A 25,405-nucleotide genomic window follows, 5' to 3' on the forward strand; every position below is an offset into this window, starting at 1 on the left:
GACACCCAGTCACGCTCATCGGAGGTCACCAAAGTTGGTGTTGCTTCGGTGTGTGAGTTTGCTAAAACAATGTCGGACTCCGTAATTTTCTCTGGTCCCCTGCCTGATCTGACCAGTGATGACATGTTTAGCCGCATGTCATCATTCAACCGCTGGTTGTCTAGGTGGTGTCCTGAAAACGACGTGGGCTACATTGATAACTGGAGAACTTTCTGGGGAAAACCTGGTCTGATCAGGAGAGACGGCATCCATCCTACTTTGGAGGGTGCAGCTCTTCTTTCTAGGAATCTGGCCGGATTTATTAGTTCTCCTAAATGCTGACAACCCAGGGTCCAGACCAGGAAGCAGAGCCGTAGTTTAACACACCTCTCTGCAGCTTCTGTACTGTTACCCACCCATTATCCTATTGAGACGGTGTCTTTCCCACAGCCAAAACTGAAAAGATCAAAAACAGATCTAAAAGGAAAAAATCATAAAAAATTAATAAAAATTGCTATGGCTCACATTGAACCAAAAAATAAAACTATTAAATGTGGTCTATTAAATATAAGGGCTCTCCCCCCAAAGACTTTGTTAGTTAATGAATTGATTTCTGACAATCAGATTGATTTATTTTGTCTCACAGTCTGACACACAGAGCTGTAATGGTGTGTTTTCTATTCAACGTTCATATTTCTCATGACTTTAAGGAAAAACAATAAAGATTGTATTTCTGAAACATTTATCCTCAATCTAACCTTCATATTAATGACTCAGAATAAACACCCTCTCCTGCAGTTTTTTTTAAAGATATCATCATGAATAAAATGTGATCCATATTTATAATACTGACCGTCAACTTTGAGCAGCACTTGTTTCTTAGCCAGGATTTTTCCTGACCATCTGAGGGAGACGGTGCAGCTGTAGGTTCCTGAGTCTCTGTCTGTGGGGTTCTTCAGGGTCAGACTGAAGTCTCCAGATTTCAAATTTATCTTCATCTTTGTTCTGTCTTCATACTGCCAATGTTGTTGACCGTCTTCACAGCGATAACTGTGGACCATCCAGTCACTGTTGTTTCTCCACATTACTGTGACTTCTTCAGGCAGATGGACTGCAGTCTTAAAGGGCAGCAGAACAGACTCCACTCCTGAATCCACCTCCACCTTGTAGACTGAGAAAAACACAAAAGATCAGCTGCACAGAAAGCAGGCCTGTTTCAGAAAGATGGGTAAGTGGATGTTCAGCGTGATTTCTGTGGTAAATTCCTGCATACCCTGGCTTTTCTGTTTCAGAAAGCTCAAAAGCCGTTACCCTGAGTCAAATTATGATGACAAGGTACTCCGTGAAACAACCTTACTCTGTACCAAGGTAATTCTTCCTTTTTACCCGGAAAAGGTGTGTCCTTATCTGGAGTAGCCTGAATGCTGGAGCGCAAATACTCCACAGAAATCTCTGTCAGTAGAGGCTGATCAGATCATGATTTCTGGACTAATACATTTTGAAACATTAACATTTTTCCGCCTCTGTCATTTAACTCTCAGTTCTGAACAATTTCTTTGTGCTGCTCTTTGTTTTTATGCCAACAGCAGCTTTTTAATAACGTAATAGATGCAGAAAATATTTCAGGGGCAAATGTATGTCGCTGTCAGGAATGTTACTGTTGCACTCAGTTATAATTTAATGGGGTTCCATAGTCTAAGACCTACAAGATTAATAAAAGAACTACACAAAATGAAAGCAAACATGTATTCTGTATCAAATTTTGAGACTTCCAGCTTTAATTTTCCATTCATATACACCGTTAAGGTTATGGCACATTCCTTTGCTTAAATAATACCACCTTTACTTCAACTTAAAATATAAATATAGTCTATGATTAATATAAGGTGAGGCTGGCATAACATCCTTACAGAGTAAACCCAGAAACACGCTGCCGTCAGAAGAAACGGGTGGAGTACATTGGAGTATTGCTGTTGAAAATAATAGTGCTAGTGAGTTTGCCATGTCTCCTAACAACTAGTGCAAATGTTGAAGACTGTTTTTGTAAAGATTTTAGCAATGTCAGTGGGGTGACTAAACTAGACTGTTACCCACTGCATCGTATGGAGGATTGTGTAGATCATGTTGGAGCTGAAAGATTTGTGACCCAGCTGGATCTGCTGAAGGGGTTTTGGCAGATACCCCTGACGGCACGTGCCCAAGAAATTTCCACCGTTGTCACTCCTGATGACTTTCTCCAGAGCACCGTGATGGCTTTTAGGATTTGTGATGCCCCAGCAACATTTCAGCAGCTGCTTTATCTTTCTGCAAAGCCTATCTTGATGATTTGGTGGTTTGTTCTGCCACCTGGACGGAGCACTTTGGACACATTGAGTGGTGTCTTTGGGCGTCTGAGTGAGGTGAATCTGACTATTAATTTGTCCAAATGTGAATTTGTTTAAGCGACTGTGACGTATTTTGAAAAAAGGGTGGAGAGAGGTCAAGTATGCCTGGCTCAAACTAAAGTGGAGGCTATTCTGTGTGTTCCAATTCCCCGCACTCTTTCTGAACTGTCACTATTACGCTGTGGTGGGTTACTACAGAAGGTTTCATACGTTTTTCCTCTGTTGCTGCTCCGATAACAGATCTGCTCAGCCTGAAAGTAAACCTTTGTTGGTCTGATTCGTGTCAGTCTGCTTTTGAGGAGACTAAATCTCTATTTGTCAATGTTCCTGTTTTATCTGTGCCTCATTGTGATCAACCATTTAAGTTCGCTGTTGCCGCTTGTGATTCTGGTGTTGGATCTGTCCCTTTACAAGATGGTGTTGACGACGTTGAACATCCAGTTTCCTGTTTTTCAAAGAAACTTAATAAACATCAGAAGTGGTACAATATAAAAATAATTTTACTGGGAAACTTTGGCAGCTGTGGTTACCAGAATCTTTCTGTAAAACATATAGTAAAAATATAAACCAGTTTACAGAACCACCTGTAACATATTTTACATGAAAAATCTGTAGACGGCGTGTTATCTTTAATTGTATATTTAACAGCAATGAGGCACTAGTGGCCCCTTTTATTTAGGCTGAGAGAGAGAGAAGACATGCAGGAAAGTACTGCAAGCTGGACCCTAACTGTTACTTTTAAACATATAAATGATGATTATGACCAGTTCAATTACTACACTTTTTTTAATCATAATTTATGTATTTAAAAGTAATAATTATTATACGTTTGAACTCTTTCCTTTTGTCCATGACCTAAATAAATATACTGTGTCCTTTTTGGTCGTGACATTTAAAAAGATTGTTGAAGCCAAATTCTGGCAAAAAGATGAATGAACATATCAGATATTTTAATAACTCAGACCGTCCATTTATTGCAAATGTTGATTATAGCCGATGTTTTAGTTGATTAAGGTTAAACATAAGAATAACTTATAACTGGACCGTATCTGATTAAACTGTATGTTCATACTTCATCTTGATTTGCTTCCACGTCCATTTTATGCCTGTCGGGTTGCACCCAGACACATAATCAATGCAAGCAACTTGTATTGAAAAGTGTTTTAATGTGCGTCTGGATGCTGGACGCTTTTAAATTTGTAACCACTGCATTAACAATGTGCTCACGGTTTACCCCTAAGAAAAATTAATCCCTTTGAGAGAAAGACATTCTTCCACAGGTAATATGAAAGAGAGCGTTCATTTTCCACAATAAATGTAATATGGGTGAAAGTTTACAGATATTCAAACATCCCCTTCTCCATAACCCAGCACGGAGCAACAAGCTGACAGAAATACTGAAGAGAACAAGTTATCAATGCTGTTGCAGTGCCATGCATGTTTCAAGATTGCAGACCAATCTTTCTCAAGAAAGATTGGTCTGCAAACCATCCCGCATCCCTTGATTGCTTGCCTGACATCGACCTGTCTCGCTCCTGTGATTTGTCCTGCTTGTCTTGCCCCTGTTGGTTCTCCAGTTGGCTTCAATGTTCTGGACATTGACCTCTTGCCTTTCCTGGACATGATACCTCTGCCTGGATTCTGGAATTGCCTCTTGTCTCAGCCCTATTGGATACCTCAGCCAAGTCTACTATGTATGACCCAAGCCCAGACGTTGAATTCCCCTCCTGGCTCTGGCTTGAAAGCAAACTGTGAAGCAGGTCAGTCAGTCAGTGATTCGAATCACTCAGACGAAGCCTTTGGATCCCAGCATCAGATCCAGTGCAACATCCTGAATTCTGATAAAGTGGGTGGCTTTTATTCAGTGTTCTCTCATCTCCACTGAGAATGTTCCTGCCAGTTCCAGAAATACCATTTCCTTTAATAATTATTATAAAAGGTTTATTTCTGTGTTGGCTGAATTACTGGTTCTCCAGACTGAAGTGCATTATAAACCAATCAGATGTTGGACTTTATTTCTGCCAGAGAGAAGAAGTTTAAAGTATTTCATGATGTGTTGCAGTAACAGGAAAAAAGTTATTATAGAAAATATTTATGCATGATTTTTAGAATGTAACTGAGTGAAATTTAATTAGATTTCCCCTTTTAAAAACATTTAGTAATTAAGGCACTTAGAATGTATTGATTAATTTTATGTTTTTATTTTATATGTAAATATTTATATATTTCCAATTTTGGATTTTTCAATTTTAGGGTCCAACAGCAGAAATTTAGGTGAAACATCTATCGCTGGGAGGAGAGATGCTGCGGTTTCTTTTAAATCTTTTCTCTTCTCATCACCAGATGGATGAATAGATGGTTGATGGAACATTAAATTACTTTCTATTATAACCATTATTTGCATTATTCACCACAGCAGTATATTGGTGTTCAGTTCCTGACCACAGAAACACATAAAGCTCAGCATGTTGGGGAATCCAGCCCATAATTGTGAATAACTGGGTAACCATGGCAACCCTGTAGCATCACTGCCTGAAATGTTCACAATCTGTCTAGAAAACTCTAAACCTCAGCATGTTAGACATCAGCATTAATACTGCTGTAAAAGGAACTTACCTGATATTAAATAATGTCTGAAATGAAATAAAAGGCCTCCAGAAACAGCAAGAACCAGCAGAACCAGCAGAACTATGGCCCAGGATGGAAATATTTCTATGGAAAAACATAAAGACCAGTTAGATCTTAGACATGAAAGATGTTTCATTTCTGTCTGAATAATTTTTGTAGCACCCCACTGCCCTGTCCTGTAATAACTGGGACCAAAAATAAACTGGTGGGATGTCTTTTTTGGGTTAGTTAAATTCTGGTAGATACCTTAACTTAAGTCAAGACTAATTCCTCTGATCCCCATTCACCACACATATAAGGGAAACAACTTAAATAATTACAGACAACCTGCTACTAAAAGCAGTTTTGTTTAATGAAAACTCAAATATATATATATATATATATATATATATATATATATATATATATATATATATATATATATATATATATATATATGAATAAAAATAAATGCTCAGCCCCAACTCAGCCTACCCACCCTGTTAAATGGTTAAAATAATAAAATAAACTACATAGGTTCTTACTGCTTAAACTTAAATCTCACTTAAACTAATTAAAAATAAAGTTTTAGCACTTTTCCTTTCTCAACAATTTTGTCTTCTTTTTTTATGAAGCAACTAGTTCCCCCCTTTTTCCAAAAACTGGAATCCAAATTTCTTGGCACTAACAGCACTCCACACTTTACAGAAAAATTAAACATTACCAAACACAAACACGTGGGTCCAACCTCACACGGTTCGGTACCGCTTTAATTTCGTAGCAGGTCTGTTAAAGCTACGGTGCACCAACCGAGAATCCTCTTCTCCCAGTTCAGACGTTACATGAACGGAGCCTCACCAACAGGTTTAAGCTCCACCAGCGAAGGAAACTTCGGTTATCTCTCCATCGTTACTTCTCCACCTTAACCCCGGAGAAGCTTCTCATCAACGCTGGATCCAGTGTCCCCAGGCTGACTTGGTCACCTCGCCTCCGATCAGCAGCAGTTTCCCTCAGATCAGCCGCGGTTCTCGTCTCGGTTTCTTCACCTCTGTCGCGCCTCAACTCCTCAGAGGTCATGACTATGATGGTTGAGTTAACTCGTGAAAAAATAAACCCTAGAACAGTTCGGTTCTTTCTCGGTACTTTCTCCAACCTCGTTCTCAACTCTCCTAAACTGGGCTCTCCATCAGCGTTCTCCTTCCTCTTTTTCCCGCTCTCCTGTCTTCTTCTTCCCATCATCCCGACACACATCTCTCCGGCAAGGCGAAGGGTGGAGGGATCTGTTTCTACATCAACAGCGGCTGGAGCAACGATGTGTCAGTGATCCAGCAGCACTGTTTTTTCTGACCTGGAATCCTTCATCATAAACTGTAAGCCTTTTTATTCACCCCGCGAGTTTGCTTCATTCATTCTGGTCGGTGTTTACATCGCGCCGAACGCAAACGTGCTGGTCGCACAGCGCACGCTCGCAGACCAGATACTGAATGTGGAGCAGAGAAATCCGGACTCCTTAGTTATTGTCCTTGGTGACTTTAACAAAGGAAACCTCACTGATGAATTTCCTAAAAATAGACAGTTTATTAAATGCCCGACCAGAGAGGAGAGCATTCTGGATCACAGCTACACCACAGTCAGAGACGCTTATCACATCGTCCCCCGTGTTGCACTGGGCCAGTCTGACCACGTCATGGTTCACCTGATCCCTGCTTACAGGCAGAAACTAAAGCTCTGCAAACCTGTAGTGAGGACATCAAAGAAGTGGACCAGTGAGGCTGTGGAGGATCTTCAGGCGTGTTTGGATTCTACTGACTGGGATGTTTTTAGGACTGCTACCACCAGTCTGGATGAGTTCACAGAGGTTATGTCATCATATATCAGCTTCTGTGAGGACTGCTGTGTTCCATCACGAACCAGGGTGTGTTACAACAATGATAAACCCTGGTTCACAGCCAAACTCAGAAGGCTAAGGTTGGATAAGGAAGATGCCTTCAGAAGTGGGGACAAATGCAGATTCAGAGATGCAAAATACAAGTTTAGCAAAGCGGTGAAGGAGGCTAATCGACTGTACTCTGAGAAGCTGAAAAACCAGTTCTCAGCCAATGACTCTGCTTCTGTCTGGAAAGGGCTTAGGCAGATCACAAATTACAAGCCTAAAGCCCCCCACTCCATGAACGACCGACACTTAGCCAACGACCTGAACAACTTCTACTGTTGTTTCGACAGACAAACGGACAGTCCTGCAACCACCCCCCACGACACCACCCAACAGATCACCTCCACCTCCTCCTCAGTGACAACTCTTTCCATACACAAGAGAGATGTTAACAAACTATTCAGAAGACAGAACCCCTGGAAAGCTGCTGGACCAGACTCCGTCTCTCCATCCACCCTGAAGCACTGTGCTGATCAGCTGTCTCCAGTGTTCACAGACATTTTTAACACCTCACTGGCGACATGTCACGTGCCAGCCTGCTTCAAATCCTCCACCATCATCCCTGTTCCCAAGAAGCCAAGGACCACAGGACTTAATGACTTTAGACCCGTCGCTCTGACCTCTGTGGTTATGAAGTCCTTTAAGCGCCTTGTGCTTTCACACCTCAAAGAAATCACAGATCCCCTCCTGGACCCCCTACAGTTTGCCTACAGAGCCAACAGGTCTGCAGACGACGCTGTCAACCTGGCCCTTCACCACATCCTCCAGCACCTGGACTCTGCAGGAACCTACGCCAGGATCCTGTTTTTGGATTTCAGCTCTGCCTTCAACACCATCATCCCAGCTCTGCTTCAGGAGAAGCTCTCCCAGCTGAATGTCCCCGACTCCACCTGCAGGTGGATCACAGACTTCCTGTCTGACAGGAAGCAGCACGTAAGGCTGGGAAAACAAGACTCTGACCCACAGATCATCAGCACTGGTTCCCCCCAGGGCTGTGTTCTTTCTCCTCTGCTCTTCTCCCTGTACACCAACAGCTGCACCTCCAGTCATCAGTCTGTCAAGCTCCTGAAGTTCGCGGACGACACCACTCTCATCGGACTCATCTCTGATGGTGACGAGTCCGCCTACAGGTGGGAGGCTGACCATCTGGTGACCTGGTGCAGGGAGAACAACCTGGAGCTCAACGCTGTAAAAACAGTGGAGATGGTTGTGGACTTCAGGAAGAACTCAGCCCCAGCTACCCCCATCACCCTCTGTGACTCCACCATTGACACTGTGGAGTCTTTCTGCTTCCTGGGAACTATCATCTCCCAGGACCAAAAGTGGGAGCTGAACGTCATCTCCCTCACTAAGAAAGCCCAGCAGAGGATGGACTTCCTGAAGCAGCTGAAGAAATTCAACCTGCCAAAGACAATGATGGTGCAGTTCCTCCATCATTGAGTCCATCCTCACCTCCTCCATCACCATCTGGTACGCTAGTGCCACCGCTATGGACAAGGACAGACTGCAGCGTGTCATCAGATCTGCAGAGAAGGTGATTGGCTGAAATCTCCCGTCTTTCCAGGACCTGTACGCCTCCAGGACTCTGAGGCGTGCAGGAAGATTGTGGCTGATCCCTCACACCCCAGTTATGGACTATTTCAGTCACTTCCCTCTGGCAGGAGGCTGCGGTCCATCAGGACCAAAACCTCACGCCACAAGAACAGTTTCTTCCCATCTGCTACCAGCCTTATGAACAAGGCCAAGAGCCGCCTGTGACTCTGGACACTGTCTCTCGCTTACTTACAAGCTTCTGCATTACATTAACGCACAGTCTACTGAATGTACATTACTTCTGTATATATATTGATTTTATTCAATTTTACTTTATTTTATTGTATTCCTATTTCTGTCTGCACCATCATCACCAAGTCAAATTCCTTGTATGTGCAAACCTACTTGGCGATTAAACTTGATTCTGATTCTGATTCTGATTCTGATTCTGATCCCACAGTTTTTTTCTCCCAACTTCCCGTTGAGTTCACTGAGCTATATTATACACTGGAGTGCTAATCACCGGCTGTTAGAACGAGTAGCTTTGAAGCCACCAGATGCCATATTGGTACTCCCTATTTTCCCCCAGTAACTAGGGAATATGTGCGCTACAGCATCGAATAAGGATGATTTTCTCATGATCAGGGGGTACTTAAAACTTTTAAAATGTCAAATGCCATATACGTTTATGTTATGTTCTAAAATAATCAAGTACTAAAAAGTCATGTACTGAAATATTTTGCATTTTATTTATTTAAATATATATATAACATTTATAAATATATAAAAAACAGTACACAAAAACATATATTTACATATATGTATACATATATATACATATATACATATACACATACTTATATATGCATATATATATATATATATATATATATATATATATATATTTAATATGAATAACAACCTAATATCCTAGTAGTTGATAGTGTTAGTGCATCCACTGAATGTAGAATTACCTGTGAAACGTTTTCACACAGCCAGAAAACTGCTTGTTGTTGCAACCAAATCCTGTGGGATTTTGTGAGAGTAGGGAGTAGCAAGATGGCGGCCAGTGACTTCAGTTTTTCGGCAAAATCAGCACTCCAGTGTATTATATAGCTCACTTGTTGACTTCACTTGTCCCTCAGTTTGTTAAATACTTTTTTAACTGGTACTCAGTCCGTAATCTTGCTTGTCCGTTGCTGACAAGCAAGATTACACATATGTAAAAACATGTCACCTTCAGAAATGCTTTGTCTTTTTACTTTTTTTTCTCATTATGAACAACAATAATCACTCCCGCAAAGTATAATCGCTCAGATTACACATTGAAAACAAACAAAAAACATGCACCAAAAGGTTTTTGGTGCATGTTTTTTTTTTTAGCCAGGCGCTACATTTTATAGTTTTCATATTTATGTTAATGTATTTGACAGTTTTCTTTTAAAAAGTTATATTACAGGTGTATCTGATCATTGAGATAATTTGTAGCTTTAATGTTCTTAACTGTGGCATCTCTGCATTTCGGGCCAGTGGGGCCAGGACATGATCGTTCTTAATAGAGCAATATTGTAAAAGAAAAAATATTGTTACAAACAGTTTTGTCTATTCAAGTCTGCCATAAAACCGACAAGCTCAGAGACTAAATCCTCTTAAGGAGTCTTAATATTGGGGCCAGCCCACCAACATTTGTTTAAATAATGAACATCTGTTATTGCAGTTATACCACTCTTAGTAGACAGCTGTGGGAACAAATCATCCGGCCCCAAGCTCCAATCAAAATTCTGGAATTGCACATGTTACGTTTACATTCTGCCGGATAGTGTGACCATCTAGGCAAGGCAAATTTATTTGTATAGCAAATTTCAGCACAAAGATAATGCAAAGTGCTTTACATGATTAAAACATTGCAAAATAAAAAATAAAAGCAACTAAAAATAGTTAGGAAAAAAATTAGGACAATTTAAAGAAAATAAAACTAGTTAAAGAAATTTTAACTAAATTAACATTGGTTGTCCTTGGTAGCTCATTCAAGGATTGATGTGAATCTTTTCTTTTTAATAAATGAACATTATGACTGAGCCTTTATTTATATTTTATGTATAAAAATTTATTTTCTAATATGTTGGTTTATGCTAATTTACCTGTTTAATTTAACATTGATCAAAGTCAGGTTGTATGCGTCACAAAAAATTAGTTGCTGCTAATACGTGCTGGGTTTTTTGTGCCCCACTTAACTTAACATGTCAGAGACACCACTGGTTGCTAAAATATATGTGGAAAAATATTTTGCTGTTTTTCTGCCTTCTTTATGAAGTTCATCAAAGTGGCTGTTAAATGGTATTTACACAGAGCACCATGATTGTCCAAATAGTTACATTTTTAAGAACTCAATTCAATTCTAGTTATTTATTTAGTGTTGGCTGACCACAAATTAACACAGATTTTCTGCCATGTTCAGCAGCTTTTAAAGATCATCTAACATCTCTTCAGGATGAATAAACTAGGAGCAAAAGTACAAATTTGTTGAAAAACGGCACTTACAGCCTCAGATAATATATCCCAAAAACAGAACCACACTAACAGCCGACATGAAACAGGAGTAACAAAGATGTACACCTCAACCTGCACAACTATAAAGGCGTCTGCCCCACCCATCAATCAACGCTCCGATCAGCACCTGGCGTACACAGAGTGGGGCTGTGAAACATTTCACCAGAATTGCAAAATAACTTGGTTTGTTATTTTGTAGTTCAGCTTGGATTTTATTTACTGCGCAGCATGGATTTGTTGTGTGTGCTGAATCTAGATGCAGACGTAATTGTGCATGCGTGCAGCTTCAAGGAAAATTGGATATGACCTAAATACACTGTGTGTGTTTACATCGAGGTAGCTGACCTTTGACATGCAGCTGAATGTCGGATAGGATTTCTTCTTTATCACCAAGGCTGCAAATGTAGACACCGCTGTCAGACAGTTGTGGTTCTTTCAGAGTGAGGCTGAAGTTACTAGAGTCTAGAGCATCAGGTCTCATTGATGTCCGTCCTTCAAAAAGTGGATTTTGTTCACGTAGGTTGTCTGTTTCTCGCTGTTTATGGACAGTATTAGGATTGAGATCAAAGCGGCTCCATTTCACTGTAGTAACTTCTTCTAATATGTTGCTGTACAGGCAGGGCAGCAGTACAGATTGTTCCCCCTTATAGACCTCCACTGTCACAGTCAAAGACTCCTGAGAGGCTAAAAAGAAAAACGAGAGACATAATTTAACTTGGCATGATAGAATAAATACATTTATCTGTTGACCATTTAATTCACTAATTATCAAACTGGCTCACAGTTCTCTGCATTCCTAAACATATTTGCAGTGGTGTGGGGGTAAAGGGAAAAATCTTCAGAAAATGTTTCTGCCTCGACCCTGTTGGACTCTTCATTTGGCTTCTGATTTCTTGACAATGACCAAAGGATCTCTTTTTGATGAAGCACCTTGTCTAACCCACTGGATAGCTCTGCCAATTTTAGCCGTCTGAGTATGAATTTCTCTGTGTATGATTTACTTGTATGTAGTCTGGATTTCCCATCTTCGCCAACCTTGTGGATTTTGTTTTTATCGCTTAGCTCAAGCCACGGTGATTTCCCCAGCCTAACATTCTGGACTCGCAGAAGTCCAGATGGAGCTCCTGAATTTTTTCAGAGGTCTATCGAGTGATCTATCATTCTCTTGCAACCAGTGGGAGCTCCTGACAAATTTCTCAGGGGGCCAAATGTTATGATAAATGCTAAGATGTCCCGTTTAATCGGTAAAATACTACCGATTAAACGGGGTGGAGGGATCTGTTTCTACATCAACAGCGGCTGGAGCAACGATGTGTCAGTGATCCAGCAGCACTGTTTTTTCTGACCTGGAATCCTTCATCATAAACTGTAAGCCTTTTTATTCACCCCGCGAGTTTGCTTCATTCATTCTGGTCGGTGTTTACATCGCGCCGAACCAATGTTTTTGATGTGGTTTCTTGTTCAGTCATTATATCAAAACAGAACACATGAATTGTACATACTGCTCAGTACTTTTGTATAGGTAATAAATCAAATTCTCAATTAAATAAATTTGGTTCCACAGTAGAAAAGTTTCACTGTGGCCATAAAACGTTGTTATCAGTGGCGTATTTAGGCCATTTTTAGGGGTGTCAAGCACCCCTAAATCTTAGCTCAGCACCCCTAAAAAAATATTGATTCAGAGTATTCCTGGGTGTCAGTTTGGCTCTGCCAGACGTGCATACATTCAAACGAAGGCGCTGCGGGTGGAGCGCTTCGGCATTCCTACGGTGTCATTTCAACTCTGCTGTGCGCCAGCGGGGGCGGGGCCTGGCGCTCCACGCAGCCAATCACTATCGCGTCTGGCCTTTGATTGACAAGGTAGACACCCCCCTTTAACTCCACTCTTATTGGTTGTGCTTCCTTAAATCCCGCCTTCCCTCTTCCTGATTGGCTGTTTTCTATTGTGTGTGTGCGTGCATGTGCGTGCATGCTTGGAGCTTGAGATTTAAGTTTTGATTCATACTGGGATACCGTGGTTACCACAATTAATACTAGGCTACGAAACTAGTCCCAGTTAAGAAACTAAATATTATCTGCACTAAAATAGGTGAAAGCTGCTGAGTGCAGTTCTGTAAAGAAGCAGGAGAGAGTGTTTGGATTTGTTAAAGTTGAGAAATGTAAGTAACTAACGTTAGCATCTCAAAATAGCATTTAATTCTGAAGTATAATACATTTTATCAACAAAAACCTAATCTCTTTTATAAAACTAAATATTCTGTACCAGGCAGGAGTTCTGAAGACTGCAGGAAAGATGGAAAAGCAAAGACTGTTGCTTGAAAAGACTGTTTTGGGTTTGAAATCACTATTAGCACAGTCTGCAATATATTGCTGTCATGGAAACCATAGCGATACTGAGATCATATACTAACGTGTGTGCTCGTTTTACATGTCAGCTAAACATGCAACAGTGCGTGTGACGAAATCACACTGGGGCAAGCCCTCCTAGAGCCCATAGAAAATAATTGCTGGGTTTAAAAAAAAAAAAGACACCAAGATGTGGGTAGTAACTAGTTACATTTACTCAGTTACATTTAACTGAGTAACATTTTAAACAAAATGTACTTCTAGGAGGAGTTTACTGCACTGTACTTCTTACTTTTACTTGAGTAAATGTTGTGAAGAAGTATCTCTACTATTACTAAATAGTAGGTAGAAGTAACTTGAAGTAACTGAAAAAATCCTAAAGATCCTAAAGTATTAGTTTATACATCCATATCAACTTCAGAACCAAACTTGTCTCCAACTAGAATTGATCTTGACAAAATGTCCCAATTCAGCCAAATAAGCCACAAAAGCTTAGAACAGATCATGCAGCAGCTAAGTTCCTCTTCATGCTGTCTTGATGTTCTACCCACAGTTTTCCTTAAGAAGGTTTTACCTGTCATAGCGTCTGATTTGACTCAGATAATAAACACGTCCCTTCTGTCAGGCGTTTTCCCCCCAGTCTCTAAAAACAGCAAATATCAAACCACTGCTAAAAAAGAATAATTTAGACAAACGTCTACTCCAGAACTACAGGCCCGTCTCAAACCTCCCCTTTATCAGTAAGATTATTGAAAAAGCTGTTTTTCAACAATTAAACACCTTCTTAACAACAACCAGCCGCTTTGACGTTTTCCAGTCTGGTTTCCGTGCTCACCACAGTACAGAGACCGCCCTGATCAAGGTGTTTAATGACATCCATATAAATACAGACTGTGGAAGAACCACCGTGCTGGTACTATTGGACCTTAGTGCAGCACTCCATTCTGTTAGAGCGCCTGGAGAACTGGGTCGGCCTCTCTGGTACAGCTCTCAACTGGTTTAAATCCTACTTAAAGGACAGGAAATTTTTTGTATCAGTAGGTAACTTTACATCAGAGATGACAAAAATCACATGTGGGGTTCCCCAAGGGTCGATCCTGGGTCCCCTCCTTTTCAATATTTGCATGCTCCATCTAGCTCAGATCATAAAAAACAACAACATCAGCTACCATAACTATGCAGACGACACACAGCTCTACATCACCATGTCACCAGGTGACTATGAACCAGTTCAGGCACTGAGTAAATGCCTAGAAGAAATCAATACGTGGATGTGCCAAAATTTTCTTCAATTGAATAAAAGCAAAACTGAAGGATTAATTTTTGGACCAATAGAGGAGAAATCAAACGTTAGCACACAGCTTCAGCTGCTTCAGCTAAAAACCACTAATCAGGCCCGAAATCTGGGAGTAGTGATGGACTCAGACCTGAACCTCCAAAAGCATCTAAAGACAGTTACAAGGTCGGCTTTCTATCACCTAAAGAACATTTCCAGGATTAAAGGACTGATGTCTCAGCAGGATCTGGAAAAACTAATCCATGTGTTTATTTTTAGTCGAATTGATTACTGCAACAGTGTTTTCACAGGTCTTCCTAAAAAGTGGACCAGACAGCTGCAGCTGATCCAGAACACTGCTGCCCGCGTCCTCACTAAGACTAAGAAAGTAGAGCACATAACACCAGTTCTAAAGTCCTTACACTGGCTCCCTGTATCTCAGAGAATAGACTTTAAAATACTTCTACTGTGGCCCAAATCCTTCTTTTAAATATGTGAAAAGCCACAGTTAGCACAAGTTCTCCACAGAAATGAAAAAGGATTGGTTTACTCCATGAAACTAATTAGCAAGGGATGTAACAGGTAACAATATTAGTATTATTGTTAACTAGTTTAACAGGATATAGCTAACATTATCTGCAGGAATCAGCATCAATGTTCAGGTCTATTCAGTTAGTCGTAGATTCCTTTGTCTGGTCAATGATAATAACGAGGAGAAAAACACTAAAACGCCTGAACAGGAATACCAGCTGGGGAACAAAACAAACTTTAGTAATGAAGGCAAAAGTTGCCCTTACTGTGCAAGGATTAATCCCTGTTTTTATACTTTGCTTCTACAGCAGTTTAGATTATAACTATGCTGACATTTTTTTTATAACAATTAGACTTTGATAGATTACTGCATTTAAAATATGGCTTTAATAGAGGTAACTGGAGTTGTTTTTATCACTTGACAAATATAAAAAATACTATTCAGGAAGTGTTGAAAGGGTCTGTTGTTAATTGTTAATTTATTCAATTTAGTGTTAGCTCAAGATTGATAATGTAGTTTTATGATTTGATGAGATAAAACAGCGGTAAATATTACATTAAAAACAAAGGTCATGATGGAAAAAAGTGGAAATTTGCCTTTTTTATAAATCATGAGATTTTTATAAATCATTTATAATAGTTTCCAGATTTATCAGTTTTCTCTACTGTTGATGTCTCTATGTTGTATTTTGTATCTGGTATATTTGGGTTAGAGCTGTTAAGAATAGATTTTGGATTTGGTTGATTGGGCTTTTTGCCTCATTTTGGTTCTCTGACCCTCCCTCAACCAATTCATCTTCATCCTGTTTTCTCTGATCCTCTTCTTCGCTCTGTTCTTCTAGTTTTCTGCTCTTTCCTTTCTCTTCATTTCTGTCCCTCTCCCTCTTTGCCAAGTCATTAATCATAACTAAAACACTTCGAATTTAACAGAGAATTTCATAAAAGTCTCCATGCACATCAGACACAGATATGACCTTGGATAGAAAGGGGGAAAAACTTCCACCATGACATTTATTTTATTGCTCATCTCTAAACTTTACTTTGCTCTCAGAAACTGATATTTTTAGCAAATACACATTTTAAACAAGCAGGGAGCACAGGTAAGGAAGCAGGCTTGAAGTAAAAGAACATTGCATCACAAGCATAAAAGCTATTAAATTATTTTCTGTCAACATTTTTTCTTTATCTGTTTTCAACTTCACCTACAGAATTTCTCTTGAAAAAACTTTTCAATCTCTGCTTTTTTCATTTATGCATCTTAATACTGTCTGAAAAACAATCTATGTGAAACAGGTTTAGGTTTAATGGTAAATTATGTCTGGGTGACCAGACTGTTAAACTGTACTTACTTAAGCACAACCACAACATTTAATCTTTACACAAGTCCTGAATATATGCCTCTCTTCCTGTTGACTTTGCCTTGCCAGCCCAGGAAAACCAGACCATCTTGGTTATAACTACCTTGGCAGGACAGCTTTCTGAAAAATCAACATGGCTAGTTCTCCAAGCCAGTAAACTGGTCTCACTTGAATCTGGTGTCATGTTTCTAGGAGCAACTGAGGTAGGAGTAGAGGCAGGCATACATGTTTCCATTAGAGAAGGTCAAGAGCAGGGACCACCAACCTTTTTGAAACTGAGAGCTACTTAATCGGTACTGTGTCACACGAACGGCCACCAGAAGTGACCTTTGAACTAGAAGAGTCAAGCAGAACGCACTGATTGATTTACTGTTGACCTGGTAATCTGATCTCTTGAAGCACAACCAGAATATCCAGTCTACAAATAAAGAACTGATTCAATTTATAACTAATTTATAATGATGTATTTTATGTTTTATAAAGACCAAAACCAGAACTAGTCCTGCTAATTAGAGGAAGGTGAAAAACAGCAAAAAGAGAAAAAGAAACACAATGATCCAGTAAAGCAGCAGCATTGGAGTTTTCTGTTTCCACTGTAAATGAGAACTTTCAGCTCATTAGGAATCAGTCTGGATAAAATCTAATGACAATTAGCCGTGGCAGTATTTACCCCACAATGCAGAGGGCTGAATTCTACTTTGACACCATTTACTGTTAGACTTCTACGATGACAAAATGCTACAAAGACTCCACATACGTCTCTGCATAACCAACCACCCAGTTACCATCAAGACAGCTTTTATTTGCCAGATATTATTTAGGCTGATTTTGAGAATTACTTCACTGACAATAAACTGAAAAGAATCTGAAGACTAGTTTTTATATTTTAAAGTAAATATACCTGGTCATTCTCGCCCAGTGTACGCTGGAGATAGGCACCAGCACCCCGCGACCCCATGAGGGATAAAGCGGATCAGAAAATGGATGGATGGATGGATATACCTGGTCATTACCTTAGCAAAGGAGGGTAAAATTAAGATCACCTGAATAAAATTAAGCTTGTAGAGAGGAAGAAGTTCTTACCATAGAGGAGGAACACAAACACAGCAAACAGCTCCATCTTCCTATATTTACAATCATCAAATCCTTACAAAAAGATTTCATCACAACTCACTGAAACTGTTTCTCTGGACAAACTGAAAGCTAACTAACATTTCCCTCTGCTATTAATCTAACGTCCCAAAGTAAAACCGGTTTTCATTGTTCTGGGTTTGATCAGAGCAGCTGGAGGAATGTGATCCAACCAAGCCTGGACAGGTAGGACAGATTAAATCATGGAGAGATCAACTGGTGGAAATCTATGTGAACACAGATGTTGTTGATCTGTAGACAGACTGATCTGAACTGGATGAAACTGAATTTATACTTCAAGTGCATCATGCTTCCAGCTCCTGATACCCAGATATAAGTTTATTCCTACATGGGGTAAAGGATGCAGATATTTGCAAAGACATTTATTTTAGTCCTTTAAGGATAGCGAGTCCTGAAATCACTGCTGGGTTTACTGGTTCCCTGTAGTCCACAGTGAGATCTGTGGAGTACAGGCAAAAAAAGCAGAGTCTACAAAATGTATAACTAATTATTAATGATGTATAATAGGTGAATGAGTTGGTTTATTGTCCAACAAATACAGAGTGAATTTATTTAAAACTGAAATTAATAATGGATCCAAGCAATTAACAGAACAGAGGATGAACATGTCTTAAAGTAAAGTTTGTAGGAAGATGTGAAGTAGAGGAAAACAATTAAAGTTACCCCAAGTTATCTGTAACCCCAGTCGGTCGAGGCAGATGACCGTTCATACTGAGCCCGGTTCTGCCGGAGGTTTTTTTTCCCGTTAATGGGTGGTTTTTCTTCCCACTGTCGCTTCATGCTTGCTCAGTATGAGGGATTGCAGCAAAGCCATGTACAATGCAGATGACTCTTCCTGTGGCTCTACGGTTCCCCAGGAGTGAATGCTGCTTGTCGGGACTTTGATGCAATCAACTGGTTTCCTTATATAGGACATTTTTGACCAATCTGTATAATCTGACCCAATCTGTATAATATGATTGAACTTGACTTTGTAAAGTGCCTTGAGATGACATGTTTCATGATTTGGCGCTATATAAATAAAATTGAATTGAATTGAATTGAAGTTCTATTAATATATATTAATTAATAATATAATAATTAAAACAAATAACACTTAGAATTATGAAAAAGAACCAGATCTTGAACTGGGAAGAGTACAGTGGAAGAAACCAGCACTGATCAATGGAGACCAAGGATCTAAATACTGAGGAGAGTGAAGAGAGGTTTAGGAGAACAAGATCAGTTTGATGACTCTCCTTTATTATTGTTCTATAAACCACATTTTCTCCTCAGGTTAGTTTCTTGTTTGATTCACAGTGAGTTCTCTGGAAACGTGAAGAATAAAATAAAAACACCAGAAACCGGTCCAGCAGGTCCAGCACACCCACACACTGATGTTTCCTTTAACTTTGCCAAACTATGACTGTGTGCCAAATCCCTGACCTTAAATCAACTCGACAGATTAACACTGAAACCACTCTTTACCCAAGATTATTTTTTAGATTTAATCGAAAAGAAAAGCATGTTTCAAATAAGACTCTTTTAATAGAAGGAAATAATAAAACTCCTTTGATAAAGCAATGCAGATTTATTTGTATAGCACATTTCAGTACAGAGAGAATGCAAAATGCTTTACATGATTATAACATAGGAAAATAAAACAGAATAAAAGGAAGTAGTAATAAAATTTAGAAACAAACTAAAACATGGGAGAATATAAAATAAAAGCAAACATTAAAAACAGCTGGAGTACAAAGTTGTACTAAAGATGTTTCAGTAAAACAGTTTAACTTGAACAGTCAAAAGCAATTCTAAACAAATGTGTTTTAATCTCAATTTAAAGGAACTCAGGCTTTCAGCACTTTTACAGTTTCCTGGAATGTTGTTCCAGAAAAGGGGAGCATTAAATGCTGCTTCTCCATGTCTGGTTCTGGTTCTGCAGAGCAGGCTGGAGCCAGAAGACCTTAGTGGTCTGGAGGGTTGATGCATTGATAACAAGTCTGTGATGTATTTAGGTGCTAAGCCATTCAGGGATTTATAGACTAACAGAAGGATTTTAAAGTCTATTCTCTGAGACACAGGGAGCCAGTGGAAGGACTTTAGATAAGAGGATGAACTACTTTTTACATGATACTTTCCTGTAGAAAGTACAGACTCAGCCCATCACCAGAGAGAAGTTCTGGTAATTATTAATAATCAATTAGAGGCATTTTACAGAGACTTTCTGCTTAATTTTGATTGATTAACTTTTAATTAATCAAATAACATTTTCTGGCCTGTTTCCTGATATTTGAAGACTTTTACTGTAAAAAAAAAAAAAAAAAAAGCTGCAGGGTTGATGTAACGGTGGCTGATAATAAAACCAGTCCTCATAAAAACCAAATGATCTTCATCAACATACATCATTAAACGCAGCAGAGGTTACTGTCTGAACAGCCCATTCCTTTTCCAACACTCCCCTCTAGTGGTTAAAACTGGTATCAAAAATCTCAAACCAACTGATCCTGTTTTTAGCTCCTGGGAACCATCTTTTTAGAAGGATGTTAATGAAAGTGAAGGAGGCCTTCATCTAGCAGGAAAATAATAGAACAGAGGATACCATCAATTTTGTACCACTTTCTCTTTAAAACAGAGAGAAAAACTAAAATTTCATAACATTAAACTATTTATTCCGCACAGTTTTAAAACTACTGATATGTTTCTTCTTATTAAGTTTTATTCAGTGTGCGAAATACCTGTCAATGTTTGGGGGGGTCCTCATCTCCCGATTGTTGCGCAATACCGATCTAAATTTTCTCAATATGCAGTAGGCCTATAACATTATAATGTCAAAACCAAAGTCAGCTTTAATGTCAATTCTTCACATTCACCAGACATACAAGGATTCGAGAGGATGTTTCTCATTCATCAACAGTGAAACAGATAAAGTGCACAGGCACAACAGATAAGATCAGTCCCTAATACTAAAATTTAAACATTTTTAGTATTAATTGTTGTCAACGTTACGTCTTTCTTCTGTTTTGCGCGCGCACATGGCTAATTTGCATACGCAAACAGGATTGGCTGGTTCCACTTGGCAAAAAACAGAACATATTTGTGAAAAAAAAAATTGAATTGAATACTGGACATGTTGAGCTTAAAAACATTTTAGTGACCATTAGTGACAAAAAAATATTTGATTTTAAATATTTTTGACACAATTTAGGACCCCCTTTAAATTTAGCTTTTGAGGCTTTTAGGGTGTCTCATGGGTTAATCGGGGGGGGGGGGGGGGGGGGGGGTCGAGCCCCCCCGGACGCCCCCATATTTCGCACTCTGGTTTTATTTCATTGATTTAAACTCAAACCACTGCAAAAACTACTTAAACCACTGTCGGTGTATGTCGCGGTGGCAACCCTCGAACACGCTGGTGGACACCAGCAATGAGGGAAGCCGTCAAGCTGAAGGAGTCCTATCGGGCTTTTTTGGCCTGTGGGACTCTGGAAGCAGCTGATGTGTACCGGCAGTCGAAGCGGTAGGCGGCTCGGCTGGTCGCCGAGGCAAAAACTCGGCCGTGGGAAGAGTTCGGAGAGGCCATGGAGAAAGACTTCCGTACGGCTTCGAAGCGATTCTGGTCCACTGTCCGGCGTCTCAGGAGGGAGAAGCAGTGCAGTACCAACACTGTTTATAGTGGGGGTGGTGTGCTGCTGACCTCGACTCGGGACGTCGTGCGTTGGTGGGCGGAATACTTCGAAGATCTCCTTAATCCCACCAACACGTCTTCCATTGTGGAAGCAGAGCCTGGGGACTCTGGGTCGGGTTCTCCCATCTCTGGTGCTGAGGTTGCCGAGGTTGTTAAAAAGCTCCTCGGTGGCAAGGCCCCGGGGGTGGATGAGATTCGCCCTGAGCACCTTAAGGCTCTGGATGTTGTGGGGCTGTGTTGGTTAACGCGGCTTGTAGTGGATTAATATCTCACAATGAATATTGTAGTGGATCAATATCTTATAATAAATATATTCTTATCACAATGGTTATAAGGTGTGCTGTAACATTCACCTAAGAAACATGTGTGTGTGTCACGCTATAAGAGGTAGAGGGTCAATGGAAACAAACCAGGGCAGTGGAAAAAACCTCTGGGTCAAAAAGCAAGCCATTTGCAATGTAAAATAAAACATGAAGGGCTGCAAATGAACACAGAAAATGCATGGTCCATGTTCGGAAAAGGTAATGACGTGTAACCATATGGAAATGGGCAGTAGTGAGGGACCATGTTTGGAATGAGCTGTGATGTGTAACCATGTTTTTAAAAAAGTACACCCTAGGGAAGTTTCCACTGATAAAATAACAAAGATATCCGTGGAAAAAGCAATGGAAAATATGTAAAAATGGGAGGGGCTCAAAGGAGGAGCCCCAAGACCTAGAGAATGTATATAAGCAGACCACTTTCTGTACGCTGTCAGATGTTGTCCGGAGAGCATCTCAAGTGTGGTTGTCTTGTGTTGTTGCAATAAACCATCCTGGACCGAAACTCAGCTACCTTTGTTCACTTTTTGACTACTGTTGGATATTTTTAACTGCCTTACCAAGAACTTAGAATTTTTGAAGGACTTAGTACAAATTATTACGTTGTGGAGAGGCCAACCACAACATTTTGGTGAGCCGAGCCAGGAGGAAGCGTGATCCCGGACGACTGCTGTCACCGGTTGGAGGCCAGGACCCCCAGGGCCCAATAATCTACCAATACAGGTGAGAAACTAATTTGTTATAATTGTCTAAATTTGTGGGGAACCGGCCTCCAGCAGGCGGCTGGTGGACGTCAGGTATCACACAGCTCTCCTAAAAGAACCTAGCAGTCTAAATTTAGTAACATACACAAAACAATAACATAACAAGAAGAATATATACAAAAATAACATACAAGAAGAACAAAATAGGCTGGAGAGCGGTCCAGAAGTGTGTGTGTGTGTGTGAATGTATGGCTATTGTACGTGGCAGCATTATTGTCTAATATGTATGAGTGAAAGTATGGCTATTGTTGTTTAAGGTGTGTATGTGAATGTATGGCTAGTGTATGTGGCTGCATTGTTGTTTTATGTGTATGTGAATATATGGCTAATTGTATGTGGCTGCTTGTTTGTTTAAAGTGTTGAATATATGGCTAATGTAAACTGCTGCAATTTTGTTTAAGGTGTCAATTGATGAAAAAAGTATATGTGCATGAATATATGGCTAACGAAAAACTGATGCATTTTTTGTGTGAAGTATTGATTGATGCATGAAATATTCTGTGCAACAGCTGGGTTAATCATAACAAGCGATGTTATGCATTTTTCCTTAAGATATTGATTGATGTAAGAACTGTTTTGTGTCTGAATAGACAGTAGGGACAGACCGGTCAAAGTGATTGACATAAGTCTGATGAGACAGCCGCTCGGAGCAGTGGATGCATTTAGTGTATGGTTCATATCTGTGGCAGAATAAGAGTATTGGTGACTAAGTGATAGTCGAAGTGTTCTATGAAGTTGTGCGAAAGTATTGATGATTAAAGAGGCCTGGCTAAGCGATAGTCCAGTGTAAGAAGTACCGCTCGAAGGAGACGTCCCTCACTTGCCTAGCAAGGAAGTGAGGCCTGGAAGCTGGGAAAAACGCGTATGCCACTGTAAGAGACAGTGAGGAAAGTTATTGTAAGAATAATATAGGCCCGCAGAGTAAAGCACAAGAAGTGCATAGGTGAGAGCTAAAGCTTAAGCGAAACATAAATATATGTCTGTCTGTTTTAGTTTATGTAGAGTGTAGATTAATTGTTAAAAGGGAAATAAGGGGAAGGGGAACTATAACAATAATACATAGAAATAAAATAATAATAAATAATAAATTGGCAGTGATAAGGATACATATATAGCCTATATTCGTAAGAAACAAATTGTAGAATAAAAACAAACTATAGCAATAAAACATAGAAGGTAAGATAATAGATAAAAGGTTGGTAGTAGTAAAGTATATAATAAAAAATTATAAAACAAAGGATAAAACAAAGAAGTCTAGCATAACAGAAATACCCTAACCCTAAATTGTTGAAATATAACAGATTGGAAATGATAAAACGTCTAAATTGTTGAAATATAACAGATTGAAAAAGATAAAACGTTAAAAAATAGGAAAAATCTATATTGGAAAGAGCAGGACCCGATAAAATCAAACAAATAGGGACTAAAAAGATTAGTAAATAGCGGGGCTGGACAATTAATAGCAGTCTTAATATAAACGCAATTTCCAAGATCACAGCATCTACGAGTTGTAACTACTAACAATTAGAGAATTAGACGTGTCCATTAGGTGTTGGTAAAACGTTAAAAGTGGGGTTGCCTCCACATAAAAAGGAAAGGCGGTAGCAGCAGTGAGATAATCTAATTTTATTGCTGAATGTGGAAGTCTCTAATCATACGTAGCATAAAAAATACAGGTCAATTATGTCATGATTTGTCTTTGGATGAACCCGGACACAGCACGCACACACAGAGCTTGTTCTTGAAGTGAGTTTTATTGTACAGAATGATGGGTGAAATGACGAGAGGAACCAGAGTCTTTATGGACGGAGGTGAAGGGTGCGGAAGCTGGCTAGCAGGAGGAGCACAGGAAGACTGACCGGGAGGAGACTCGGGAGCGGAGGACTTGAGACTGAAGCAGCTGCGGAACCGGAGAGCGTGGAGCTGTAGCAGAACTTGAGAGCGTGGAGCTGGATTGCGGAACTTGGACCTGAGTTGCAGAACTGAAGAACGTGAGCCGAGAGCTGGAGAACGTGGAACTGAGTTGCTGGAGTGAAGAACGTGGAGCTGAGTAGAAGAACGTGGAGCCGAGTTGCAGAACTGAAGAACGTGGAACCGAGAGCTGGAGAACGTGGAACTGAGTTGCTGGAGTGAAGAACGTTGAGCTGAGTGGCGGAACTGAAGAACGTGGAACCGAGAGCTGGAGAACGTGGAACTGAGTTGCTGGAGTGAAGAACGTTGAGCTGAGTGGCGGAACTGAAGACAGACTGAGACTGAGCTGGAGTGAACACTACGGGCCGGCAACGAGAGCAGAAAGAGGTATGTTTAAATAGAGGTGGAACCAGGTGGAAGCAGTAGCGAATTGATTGCAGCCTGCCAGGTGAAACCCATCAGGCTGCGCAGTAACGAGAGAGAGAGAGGGAGAGAGGCTCAGCATGCAGCCCTCACGCTGCATCCTGACAGTACCCCCCCCCCCCCCCAAGGCCGGACACCGGACGGCCCAGAATCTCCACGCTGGGTGGGTGGAGGGGGCCTAGGAAGGCGGGCAAGAGTCAAACCTGAGAGACCAAAGAGCCAGCAAACACCAAAGGGGCCAGAGAACACTAGGGGAACCAAAGGGGCCAGAGAACACTAGGGGAACCAAAGGGGCCAGAGAACACTAGGGGAACCAAGGAGCTAGAGAATACAGGGAACCAAGGAGCTAGAGAACACTAGGGGACCAAGGAGCTAGAGAACACTAGGGGACCAAGGAGCTAGAGAACACGGGGGAACCAAGGAGCTAGAGAACACGGGGGGAACCAAGAAGCTAGAAAACTCCGGGGGACTCAAGGAGCTAAAGAACACTGATGTGCTGGAGCACAACTAGGGCGCGGCACATCAGGGAAAGGTACGAGAGCTTGACAGCGTCGGGGTAAAGAGCGAGCGCTTGACAGCGCCGGGGGAAAGAGCGAGCGCTTGACAGCGCCGGGGGAAAGAGCGAGCGCTTGACAGCGCCGGGGGAAAGAACGGGCGCAACACAGCGCCAAAGG

The 25,405-nt window shown here is 40.5% G+C and overlaps 1 protein-coding gene across 1 annotated transcript in view; it reads right to left on the bottom strand.

Annotated features, from left to right (window-relative positions):
• The window catches only part of LOC118563573, a 209,987-nt gene extending 192,333 nt beyond the window's left edge, over positions 1 to 17,654 (bottom strand). Inside the window, exons 1-2 of the mRNA XM_036138672.1 lie at positions 17,581 to 17,654; positions 11,332 to 11,670 (exon numbers count right to left, since the gene is read on the bottom strand). Of these exons, the coding sequence (XP_035994565.1) occupies positions 11,332 to 11,670; positions 17,581 to 17,617 (376 nt within the window). The 5' untranslated portion in view covers positions 17,618 to 17,654. The remainder of the gene's footprint in view (positions 1 to 11,331; positions 11,671 to 17,580) is intronic.
• Positions 17,655 to 25,405: the final 7,751 nt, after the last annotated feature.

The sequence above is a fragment of the Fundulus heteroclitus genome, chromosome 7, assembly GCF_011125445.2.
Source record: "Fundulus heteroclitus isolate FHET01 chromosome 7, MU-UCD_Fhet_4.1, whole genome shotgun sequence".
NCBI lineage: Eukaryota > Metazoa > Chordata > Actinopteri > Cyprinodontiformes > Fundulidae > Fundulus > Fundulus heteroclitus.